We start from the raw sequence: 12,792 nt of genomic DNA on the forward strand, positions 1-12,792 counted from the left end.
AAATGCTATTCCAGGCACATCTGGAAGGGTCTTCTGGGATCAGCATTTTCGTAGTGCACCGAGTAGAGCAGACAGCTCTGCCCCTGTGAGCAGCCTCCTCCTACCCAGTGAGGCCTGGACAGAACCAGGGGCAGAATGACAGTGCAGTTCCCCGGACCGACTGCCCTCCAGCTGCCAGCTCCAGCTGGGACTTCAGTGACCTTACACCTCTCACCCTCCTGAGTCTCCAGCCTGCAGCGCATGGGAGTCAATTCCTCGGCCCTGTGACGGGATCATGTCACTGAGAATAAGGTCCTCAAGGTTCACCCATGCTGCAGCATGAGCCAGAATGTTCTTCCTGTTCAGGGCTGAGTAATGTTCCGCTTTGAGGAAGGCCCACACTGTGCTTATTCATTCATCAACGTATGGGGACCTGGGTCACTGACACGGACACTCACTCCAGGGGCCGTGGCAAAGCCACAGGCAACAGCAGCAGAATACCAGGGAGGTGTTTTGCTCTTTGCGTTTGGTTGTTTGAGACAGTCTTGCTATATACCACAGGCTGTCCTCAAATGCGTGATCCTCTTGCCTCAGTCTCCCAAGTACTGGGATCACAAGAATGTGTCAACAGGCCCAGCTCTGAAGAAAACTTTAAAAGGTCACCTCTCAAGCCAGGCATAGTGGTGCAAGCCTATAATCCCAGCACTCGGGAGGCTGAGGCAGGAGGATCGCTGTGAGTTCGAGACCAGCCTGGGCTACATAGTGAGTTCCAGGTCAGTCTCAACTATATAGTGAGACCCTGTCTCAAAAACCAAAAAAAAAAAAGGGCTGGGCATTTAGGTCAGTGGTTCTGCCACCTGCCTCGAAAGTGCAAGGACCCAAGTTCAATCTCTGGTACCCCCCAAAAAAATAAATAAATGGTCACCTCTCTGAAAACATTCTAAAAGGGTAACTGTCACAAAAGGCTGTGCGTTTAACTGTTGGTTTGAACTGGGGATCGGCAAACTGCAATGTGGACTCCACTGTTCTTTGTTTTTGCTTCTGTTTGTTGCACTGGGGACTGGGACAGGACCCATGGCCTCACACGCACCAAGTGATCGCGCTGCCCCTGAGCTCCACGCTGACCCTCACCACCGGGATTTGTGAATGGAGCTCGGTGGTGACACCACGGTGCCACTGGCTTGACTGCCCGGGGCTGGTCACCCCACAAAGGCACAGTGGCTCTGTTCTGGGATGGGGACTTCGGATGGGGCAAGGCTGGGGACACGGTTTGCGGCACATTCAGCCAGAGAGGGAGCAGGAGGTCTGAGAGCAAGGAGTGGGCAGGGCCGCACTTCCTCGGGCAGCCCCTGGTGCCGGCTGTCGATCCCTGGAACCCAGGGCTGTGGCTGCGGCCGTATCCGGCTGTGTCTACGAAGCAATCCCTTCCGGTCTCTTCCTCTTTTCTCCTCCTTTAGGCACCGCCACTCACACCTTCCTCCCATCTGCAAAGACCCCGCTTCCAAACAAGGCCACATCACAGGCACCAGGACCAGGACTGGAACCTACTTTTTAGAGGGTCACAAAACCTGCAGCAGCCCCCCCCGAACAGCGCCCCCTCCTGGCGACACAAGTGAACACCTGTCCTATGCGTGCTTCCTGCACATGGCGGCCACGGTCCCCACACAAAGTGCTCCTCAGCAGGACGGGCAGGACAGCCACTTCCCTCCCTTTGCCTGCTGTCGCCAGGCTTGGCACAGTAGCACCTGTCGCACTTGGCACTGCCGCCTGAGACACAGGATCACTCCCTGGCACATGTCAAGGCTGGGCCTAAAGGCTGCTGGAGTCACAGACTATAAATGGACTTACTTTCTCCTCTTCTCACCCCAACCCCATGTCTGCAAAGAGCAGCTCAGCCTGGCCCTCCCGCTGCAGGAGGATGACAGGCTCTGCAGCGATCAAGTGCAGGTCTTTGCTGGCCTCATGGGGAGCTCTCTCCCGCTCACTGGCAGTAGGATTTTTATGGCTGTCACGGCATATCTATGTCCCGCCCTGCCCCGGCTCCACCTCCCTGGCTTTTCCTCGGCTCAAGTGGTGCCCCAAAGCCAGGAGCAGTGAGAGTGTCACAGGCCACCTTCGGACCTCACGGCACCGATTACACAGTGAGACGCCGGCTCCCAAAAGGGGCGCCTGGGCACCGGCGGAAGTAACTCCTGACAGACAGCCCGGCTCAGCTCCGGCTCCGCATCTCTGCCCAAAGTCCCCCTGGTGGCACACACGTGGGCCTTGCTGGCCCGGACACTTCCCATGTCGTCACAGTTAATCCTTCACACAACCTGGGAGATGGGGAAGGGAGGCACTGCCATTGTCCCCTTGGCTCAGAGATGAAAACAGCCCAAGGTCAGCAAGCGACAGGAGGCAGATGGCCCCAGCGCCATCTCTCTAAATGACGCTGCTTCTCCACCTGTCTACAGTCCACAAGGTGTTAAAGCAATCAAGATACAGCCTGGGGTGGGGTGGGACATGAAGCTAAGAGGAAAGGACTCTAAAATCCTGCCTCCAATCTAGGATAGCAATCGATGGGGCCTAAACTGGTCCGTGGCCTGTTTCTGTCAATAAAGCTTTATTGGAACACAGCCATTCCCAGGCCTTTCTCTATTTTCCACAGCTTCTCACATACGCTGCCACAGCAGAGTTCAGTAGCTGTCACAGAGACCAGAGTCTCACAGAGGCTAAAATAGTCACCGCCTGGCCCTTCATGATAAGAGTTTATCAACCACTGCTGTAGACAGTGACAGAAAAACAGAGCCAGGCATTTGGGTTCAAAGACACAGCGACGTCTGGAAAAGTATAAACAAGGACAAGGGCAGCCAACAACACACTGTCACAGCCACTCGGAGGTGGGAAGGTTGAGGACTGAGCCCCGTCAGCCCATTTCTGGGCAGATGCCCCCATGTGCCCTCGGAATAAAGCACTAGTTCAAGTCTGATTTCCAGCCAGCATCTTAAGGCTGTTGTGAAACTGGGGCTCCTTGCAATGTGCCCAGAAAGAGTCCTTAAAATCAGATCACTCAACAAGGAAGAAAATAAAAACCAATGCACGGGCAGCATGGCAGGGGAATCTCCCAGGGGCCTGTGCAGCCTGTGGAGTCTGATCGACCGTGGCAGGCAGACTGGCTCTGCGTGTGCTCCACCCACACTGTCGCTAGAGGGCATTTCTGTGCCCATTAACAAGTGCAGAGCAATACCTGAAACTAACCAGACACTGGCCAACCGTGTGCAGCGCACCTCCGACTCCTGGCTGTGGCCAAAGGAGGAAGGCCAGGAGCTGGCTTGGCTGCTTCCTCATCCTGGCTGCAGCAGGACCCTTCCTTCTGGGCCCACAGAAGTCTTCCCCAGGCCCCTCTGGCCTCTCCAGGCCTCAGCTGAAGCCCTGCTCCCCCACAGCCCAGCTCCCCAGCCACGAAGCCAGGAGGACTGGACTTCCACCTCTCCCCTCTGAAAAGGGGCCAAAAGCCCCAAAAGACACGTTCACGTGGTCATCAGCACCGCCCAAATAACCAGCAGTGTGGTCACTTCCGGGCCATGTGCCGGTGCCTGAGCTTGGGGACAGGTGTAGAGAGTAGCCCACCTGTCTCCCCACTGGTCTTTCTGGGAGCGGATGCAGCACTCTGTCCCTGGCTGTGTGTGCACCCTGTGTTCTGCTTCATCCCCTACTCCCGCCCCCCCGCGGGTCTGGGGAACACACCAAGCACCAGAGACAGGCCTGGGACACACTGGGGCTGAGGGAACAGTGACCTCCCCACAAGTGTCTTCACTAGGGAGGAAGAAGGCCTTGTCCCCAGAGATGCTATGGCGATTTCAACCCAGTCCCTCACTGCCCACACGCAGTAGGGGGTCACACCAGTCCTGGGCCAGGGCTCCCCGAGGCCAGCTGTACCCTGCCATTTCTAAGGTTTCGTTACTCTTATGGGCTAAATTGTATCCCCACCATCACCACCTCCAAAAACAGACCCGCCGAAGCCCTAACCCCAGGACCCGACTGTGACCATGCTTAGAAACCGGGCCTTTATGGAGGTGATCAAGTTTAAATGAGGACACCAGGATGGCCCTTAATCTGACAGGCCTGGTGTCCTCATAAAATGGGAAAATGTCCAGACACACAGGGAGGGGTGGCCAGGGCACCAGAGTGGACCCAGGACTGCAGCAGTCAGCAGCAGGGGCACAGATGGGAAGTATCTGCCTGGAGCCTCCTTGGGCTTGGGCTTCTGGCCTCCAGGACACAAGGAGACACGGCTCACCCCAACCTGACCTCATTTTCTTTCCGGTTTTGTTCTTGTTCTTTTGTGGTACTAGAGATGGAACCCAGGGTCTCTCACATGTTTTATTTTGTGAGTCTCCCTAAATTACCCAGGCTAAATTACCTCCTGCCTCCAGAGTAGCTGGGATCAGAGGTGTGGGCTGCCGCCATACCTGACACAACCTCATTTAATGCTCAGACCGTCCTGAGCTGGGCGTGGTGGTGCACACCTGTGATCCTAGCATTCTGGGAGTCTGAGGCGGGAGGATTGCCAAGAGTTTGAGTCCAGCTTGGGCTATGTAGTGAGTTCAAAGTCAGCTTGAACTGTACAGTGAGACCCTGTCTCGAAAGAGGAGGAGGATGAGGAGGAGAAAGAGCAAGAGGAGGAACAGGAGGAGGAGGAGGAGGAGGAAGAGGAGGAGAATCTTCCTGAGACTTCACAGCTGTCCCCATGGCAAGGACCCTGAGCCCCAGTCCAAGACCCAGTGCCCACCTTGTCCCATCGTAGGCCATGACACTAGTAAGAGGCCAAGGGCTGGCTGGGATGCCTCAAGAACCTTCCATGGCTAGCACAGGACCCCAGCTGGGCTGCTAGAACAGGAAGTGCCCCTGGTGTCTCTAGCAATCAGGCGGAGTCACAGTCTGAGGAAGAGCAGGCCCCTGCCCAGGGAGACCTCACCACGGCCTGAGCTGCCCCAAGCAGCCCGTATTGCGCCTGCCATCCGCAGGCGATGATTCCATCAGCACTCCGCCCGCCCGTGACCTTCCTCACCCCGGGGCTCCAGTGGCAGAAGCAGCCCCGCCGCAGCCCGGACACGGCTGGGACAATGACTGTGCCGCACCTGGACCACCACCCCCATCCCAACCTAGCAAGGAGGCTGAGCGGGGCTGAGCCCGCGTCTCTCCCAGCCTCCGTGCCCCTGCACAGGGCCAACCACAGAGCAGCTGCTTCCCACCTCAAGAAGGACATACAGGGCCATCGTGCGTGCAGGGAGAGCACGGGGCCTCCTGGGACACGCACAGCGCCCGGGTCTCAGCCGCAGCACGACTGCTAGAGACGCCATCTGGCTTTGGTTTCGATTATTTCGTTTAACTGTCTCCCTCCCTCTGCAGATCTTCTATGAAGCGTGGCCTCACTTTGAAACTCTGAAAGACAATATTAATTTCCAAAACTAGAGAGGGATGAAGACACTTCGAATTAACAGACAAGGCCTCTCTCCAATTCTACACAAACCAAAAATAAAACTACAAACACCGGACGCACAGGGCTCCACGTGCACACAGCCGAGCCAGGGGCCCAGTAAGGTTTTGCTTTTTGTGTTTGTTTGTTTTGTTTTGGGTGCTGGGGATCGAACTCAGGACCTCGCCCGGTAAGGTTTTGCTCCTCCGAGTAACCAGAGAGAGAAGCAGCAAGCGCAGCCCAGACGGGCTCCACAGGACAGCTGCTTCTGGGAGAGGGACCCAAGCAAGCAGGAGGAGCCCGGGAGTGATAAAAGCTTCATATCCTCTTTAACTTTCTAACAGTTTAATATTAAAGTCTAGATTCTTTCTTTGGAATTGCAAGTTTTCAAAAGAAAGGAAGCAGGAAAATGCCTAAGTTTTCAAAAGAACAGGCTTCTTTTTAGAATAAAGCACAGAGGGTGTGGCTTGAGGAAACCGGGATCACTGTATGAGTTACTTTTGTCTCCTAGCTGAGATGAAATATGACACCCAAAGATGGAGGGAAGGGTTTATTTTAATTTTAGCTCAGTTTGTAGAGCTCTCAGTCCATAATTGGCCTGCTCCAAGGCAGAGGGTGTCACAGAGGAGAAACAGTTCCTGGCACACAGGACCTCAAACGGCTTCTTCCTGCCCCCTTTATCTTATCCAGACTATTAAGGGCCCACAGCACTCACACCCTTCATCCTACAGCCCTCAGGCCTAGCACGGCACCTTGAATCAGTCCGACACTAGATTCAGCCACTTTTGAAATAGCCCCACCTCATTCGCATGAGGCTTTGGGGGAACACCAGCCAAACACTGACCAACTCTGGTTCCCGGGCAAACCAGGGTTCAAAGACCATAGCCAAGGGCATCACTTCACTGGGCGTAGTGGTTCAGGCTTGTAATTCCAGAACCCTGGGAGGCTGAAGCAGGAGGATGGCAAGCTCAAACCCAGCCTGGGCGATTGAGCAACTTGGCAATATCTTGTGTCAACATAAAAAAATTTTTTAAATGCTGGGGAGGGCTGGGGATTTAGCTCAGTGGTTCCACCACCTGCCTGGCAAATGCAAGGACCTGAGTTCAAACCCTGGTACCAAAAAAACAAAAATTTTAAAAAGGGCTCAGTGCAAAGGCCCTGGGTTCAATCCCCAGTACCATTAGCAAGGCAGGGAAAAGGAAGAGATTTGAAAGGGCTCCAAGTTTCCTAATGTTCTCTGATTCCTTAGGCTCTGGGGGAACCCAGCCAAAGCCTCCTGTCGCCCAACTGAGCTGGTCGCTCATTCCAGGCTGGCAGCACAGGGCCTCAGCAGCACCTGCTCTGGAATGTGCTCTGCAGGAGCAGGAGCCTGAGAAGAATTGCTATCAACCTTCCCACAGGCAAACAGCTAAAAACTCTGCAACTTTGTTACCAACGAACCACAACCACAGCCTGTATAGGATGTTTCCCCGAAGTGCTGGGAAAGTTTGCTGTGCTGATGGGAAACCCGTCTTGGGTCTGGAGGACTGGCCCCACACACCCACCCATGGAGGCCTTGAGGCTCCTGGCTGCCTTTCTCTCCAAGCCCAGAACAGCCTTGGAAGCTTTTCAACACAGGCAGAGTACAGTAAACGGGGCTGGGCTTGCCCAGGTTGAAAGTGACACGCTGCTTGTTACTTGGTAACCAGCTCACTACCACTGCCCCCAGTGAATCTCACCCTCACCTCCCTGAGGTGAGGGCAAGACACAGCCACAGAGCCAGGCAGGGCCGGGGCCGGCGATCCTGCAGGGCGTTTCTGAGAAGCAGTGACAACTCATCTGCTTGGAAAGGCAGAGACGGTAACTGCCCCAATAAAGAAACGAGGCCCAGCCAGGCAGGGTGGTCCACTGCCTATGATCCCAGCACTCTGGGACGCTGAAGAAGGAGGCTTGCACGTTTGAGCGCAGCCTTGGCAACTGAGTGGCTCAGCCAGACCCTGTCTCAAAAAGTAAAAAATGGTGGTGATGCAGCTCTGCCGTTAGGTTCAATTCCCATTGCTGCAAAAAGATCAAAGAGAAATGGGAGCCAACCCCAGGTGTGTGTGGTCCCCAAGCCCAGATCTCCCAGGCGGAGCTGGACTCGCTCAGCTGACCAAATTACTCCTTTGATTCAGGAGCTCTAGAAAGAGGCTGACGCCAGGGCTACTGTCCACTCCCTTTTTTCTTTTCTTCTTTTGGCAAGGTCTTGCTCTGTAGTCCAGGCTGGCCTCGAACTCATGTGGGCCCTTCTGCCTTGGCCTCCCGGGTCCCGGGATTAGAGGCATGGGCCGCCGCACCCAGCTCTATTTTGTCTTGTAATCAGAAAAGAGCCTCTCTTTGGAATGTGTGTCACGAGATGACATTCACTCAAGGATGCAAAATCCACTCCACTACATTAGCAGGAGAAGCAGATTAACACCACTGAACGCGGTTTGTTTATAAAGCCACCCTCACCCTCCTCTGATGTCTTCCAGACTCCAGGCAGTGTAACAAACAGCAGATATACTCTTTAGGAGACAAACCTGTTTTTCAGCAGAAACCTAAAAAGTAAAATGTACTGCGAATGCAAAGAAGGAAACAAATATGTTCTTAGACTACATCTTTTTTCTGTGATGGAGCCATCTATTTAGAAAGAAGGAAATAGCTAGGTAAATGGACCTGCAGTTGGCCAACCCTGGCAGGAGGAGGATCAATCAAAGGAACACTTTAAGGCGATCACAGCAGGCTCGCACCCACTTACAGTGCATAAGCACCCCTTAATTATTCTGACGACTAGACAGGAAGTGCTACAAAATACTATGTCAGCAACTTCCAGTAAACACTAATTCCACAGAGGCCAGCCAGTCGGGAATTCCAAGCAGGGAACCCTGTTGAGTGTAGGATAAAAAAGAAAAGCAATCTGATCTTCATTGCTGTTTTGGTTTGGTTTGGTTTGGTTTTTGAGACAGGGTCTCACTCTGCCTGCTTTGTGTCCACAGCAATCGTCCTGCCTCAGCCTCCCAAATGCTGGGCTTATAGGCAGAGCTGTTTTTCTAGGAGGCCCACACCCAAGGCACTAAAGAATCACAGGTCCACTACTCGGGAGAGGGCTATCAGCCCAGAGAGGAAGGCAACAGAAAGGTTGTCATTCTCATCCCCAGAGGGCACCTTCCCCATTTTCTATCAAAACCATGTATCACTCAGTGGTGCCACTGCCTGCCTCGCAAGCTCAAGGTCCCAAGTTTGATCCCCGGTACAAAAAGAGAAAAACATAATTTAGAGATTTTTCTCTGAAAACCACCAAGAAAACAACTGGTCATACAATGGGCTCCACTGGACAGTGGAATGTACCAGGGACACAGTGGGAAATGCTGCATTTGAAGATTAGAGGCAGAATAAGAATCAAAGGAAGTTTGACCGAGCTACACCAAGCCTCCCTTGCACACCATGCACTTCCTCTCAGCCAGAGGTGAAAACAAACAAAACAAAACAGTGATTTCAGGAGTCCCAGGACTGCCTGAGAACACAGGACTGGAAAGTCCCCGCTGCACCTTCCCGTGTAAGTCCAGAGCTGTCCCTGCCCCAAACAGAGGTGGCTGGAGGTCCAGAAGGGCTGGGCAGAGAGGCCCTGGTCTGCAACTCCAGCACATGAAGGGAAGAAGGGAAGGGAGGGAGGAAAAAAGGAAGGAAAGGAAAAGAATTAGAGAGACAGAAAAGTTTCAAAGGAAAGGGAAGGGAAGAAAGAAAAGAAACAAAGAAAAAATAGGTCTGGGCAAAGGGAACAGTTTCCTCCCCTCTGGCAGAGTCTGTAGAAAACCTCAGAGCTCCTCCTTCCCATGGAACATTCTAGAAGCCTCAGTGTGAGGTCCCAGCCCCTCACTGCCCCCTCTGCTTCCCCACTGGCCTTGCCTCAGAGAAGGTGACCTCCGCCTGTGCCCACACCCATGCTCCATTCCTCTCTCCCCCAGGTTCCAGCCACTCCACACTGCCGCCTCCTGGATGGCCCAAGTGTGACCCAAACGGGTCACAACAGGTCTCACCTGCTCAACCCTGGGACCATGGCAGCCTCCCACACACACTACAGCCCGGCCACAGGGCTCCACCGGCGCTTTCCCAGAAGGGCCCCGTCGGGGTCCCCGGTAGTACCCACCCTGCCTCTGGCTGATTCACATCTGCCCTTTATTCTCACCCAGGCTACTTACTCCAGCTAGAAGCCAAAGCCCCAAATCCAGGTCGTGCGTCTCTGCGGACCTCAGTCCCCACACCAGCCTGTCCCTCCCGCACAGGACTGCACTGTTCCTAACCAAGTCTGCGTCCCCAGCCCCCAGCACTGGTCCTGCCTGCAGAAGATCCCTTGGGAGCCAAGGGGCCATGGGGTCCCGGACGGTGTGAGGCCATCACAGCTCCTGTACAAGGTGTGAGAACCTATGCAGTGAATGTGTAAATTGTTAAAAAGTTGAAGACACGCTGCCATCAGGCCCCTCCAGCTCCTGCCCTCACTCTGAACACACTCGTCCCGTCCTTTGTCACTTTCTGCAGCAGCTCTGGAGTCCTCTTTTGTAAGGGTTTTTAGTCACACTGCTGTGGCCGCCTTGGTGTCTTGAATCAATCCGAAATGTTTCCCTTCCCTAGTCATGCTGACCTCAGGGGAGAGGCAGAAGCCACACAATGCGGGGCCTGGTGAATGGGCGGTGAGGACACCTCACAGGGATAAACAGTGATGCCGCCAGACAACAGAATACCATCCAGTACTAAAAAGAAATGAGCAGGGCCAAGGATTTAGCTCAGTGGTGCCACACCTGCCTGCCAAATGCAAGGTCCTGAGTTCAATTCCCAGTACCAGAAAAAAAAAAAAAGGCAGAAATCAGCTACTTAGGCATACATGGTGGCATACACCTCTGATCTCAGCTACTCAAGAGGCTGAAGCAGGAGGAGCACAAGTTCAAGGCCAGCCTAGGCAACTTAGGGAGAACAAGTTTCCAAACAAATTTAAAGGAGCCGTGGGTAAAGTTCAGCGCTAGAGGGCTTGCCTGGGTGCTAGTCCCAGTATGAGAAAAAGAGCTACAAAGCCACAAAAAGACACGGAGGAACCAAGTAGGTAGTATGAAAGAAGCCAAAGGCTGCTACACACGTATGACTCCAACGACATAAAGGCGGTTTATTTGTTTGTTTGTTTGTTTGTTTTACCCCTTGAGGTTTTGGGGGAAATGGAGGAAGAAGCAGGTGGAGCAGAGAGGATTGGAGGAGCAGGGGAGTTACTCTGCAGGGTACGGTGACCGTGGACATCCCCGTGTCCTCACACATCTGTCCAGAACGACAGAAAGTACCACGCTAAGAGTAAGCCCGAAACTACCTCCTCTGAGGGACAGCCACGTCTCCTTGTGGGTTTATGTCTGTAACAAACGCACAGCACGGACTGGACATACACACCTACACATCATCCCACTCTTAAGGGGCTGAGGCAGGAGACCCTCACGATGGAAGCCAGCTCGGGCGATTTGGTGAGACCCGGTCTTAAATACAAATGCGACACACAGCCTAGGGACACTGATGGTGGGAAATGCTGACGGTCAGGGGAAGAGGAGAAGGGACAGGTGGGAATGTTCTGTGCCCAACATTCAATTTTGCTATGACCTAAAACTGATTTAAAAAATAAAGCACACCCGTAATCCTAGCACTGGGGAGGCTGAGGCAGGAGGATCACTGTGAGTTCAAGGCCAGCCTGGGCCACACAGCAAGACTCTGTCTCAAAAAAAGAAAGAAGACACACACACACACACACACACACACACACACACACGCACGCACACACAATATATATATATATTATAATACTAATTAAATGCTAATTAAAAACACTAATGTTTTTGTTTGAGACAGGCTCTCACTATGTAGCCCAGACTGCTTTGATCTCATGATAATCCTCCTGCCTCAGCCTCCCAATTGCTGAGGTTATACATTTCTAAATGTATCTCTTTTGGGGTTGCTGGGGTTGAACTCAGGCCTTGTACATGGTAGACAAGTGTTTTACCACTGTAAATTCGTCTTTTTGCCTAACTGTACAGTGTATGTGCATTGACGTGCTTTCAGGGCAACTGGGAAGAGGAACTTCCTTAGGGTTTTTCTCCAAGGACTACAGAGCGTGGCTTGCCCATGCTGGCTTGGGAGGTCCGGGCTGTCTGAGAGGCCCTGGCATCATCACTGGCGGGTGGCGTCTGGGGTGCGATGCCTGGACAACAAGCTTGACCAGGGGCCTCCGGCAATAGAAGGGCTTCTCCCACAGGCAGGTGGGGCTGACTTGCCCAGCTCCTCCTCTCCAGGGCTCACTGCCGAGAGCTGCCAGTGCCTCTGGGGACTTTAAACAGCAGCTGTGACGGTCCCCAGCCCCACCCAGGTCACAGGGTGGGGGCCCCTCCGCACCTGCTCCCCGCCTCTCGAGAGGGTGGCGGGGCTCCTGACACAGGATCCTCTGGGGTCCCCAGCCTGCCTGCGGGATGCTCTGGGTAAGCCCCCCTTCTACTTTCCCAAACGCCCACAGTCACAGTTCCCTTTTCTGACCCAGCCACCATGTGATGCGCCTCTGTGCGGACGACACCCTTCATGACGCGGGGAAGGTCACTCACAGAAACTTCCGGCCCTGGTTCCTACCGCCGGCCCCCTCCTCGGAAAGGGGCCAGCACATCCCTCCTTCTCCTCGCCGGGGTCGCTCATCCAGGCGCTCAGGGTGAGGCCAAGTGCTTAAGGCTGCCGAACTTTGACCTCCGCAGGCCACCCCTCCTCTCCCGCCTTCCAAGCTCCGGGCACCCGCTTCCTGGACTTTCTAACAAAGCAGGAAGTGAGCGCCCTCTCCCCACCATCCCTGGTGGGCAAAGGAGCAGAGCTCTGGCGCCCAAAGCCAGGGCCTGGAGCAGCACCTGCCCGGGAGCCCAAGGGCAGGTTGCTAGGGCAACAGGCCTGCAGGTTCTGCCGCTCTCAATGATTCAGCCTCATTATCCAGTCCTTCCCATCTCCCAGAGGACACGGGGAAGCCAGGAAGCCCAAACCTACCCTCAGCCCTTGCTCTGAGACCAATGAGGGGCTGTGGTCTTGTGACTGTATAGGAGACGCCCCACACGGCATGTGCCAGGCAGCCCGACATAGAGAACAGGAGCAGGGCCCAGCTAACCCACAGAGGGTGGAGACCATCACCCAGGGGCAGCCTCTGGCTCCTGCGTTTCCAGTCTGCTCCGCTCATCACATGTTTTTCCCTCCTGGGATTCCCTAAACCAGGCTCCTTGCCGCCCCACCCCCACTTCATGCGCCGGAGCCTGCGGAGGGAGGGAGCACTTTGCTCAGGAACCTGAGTCCAGCTCATAACT

At 54.4% G+C, this 12,792-nt stretch overlaps 1 protein-coding gene across 1 annotated transcript in view; it reads right to left on the minus strand.

The window, feature by feature from the left end:
* Parvb (parvin beta) overlaps positions 1 to 12,320 on the minus strand; it is a 77,210-nt gene extending 64,890 nt beyond the window's left edge. Inside the window, exon 1 of the mRNA XM_010634497.3 lies at positions 12,058 to 12,320. Within this exon, the coding sequence (XP_010632799.2) occupies positions 12,058 to 12,145 (88 nt within the window). The 5' untranslated portion in view covers positions 12,146 to 12,320. The remainder of the gene's footprint in view (positions 1 to 12,057) is intronic.
* Positions 12,321 to 12,792: the final 472 nt, after the last annotated feature.

This window comes from Fukomys damarensis, unplaced genomic scaffold (genome assembly GCF_012274545.1).
Source record: "Fukomys damarensis isolate Sample0158 unplaced genomic scaffold, DMR_v1.0_HiC HiC_scaffold_19, whole genome shotgun sequence".
Taxonomy (NCBI): domain Eukaryota; kingdom Metazoa; phylum Chordata; class Mammalia; order Rodentia; family Bathyergidae; genus Fukomys; species Fukomys damarensis.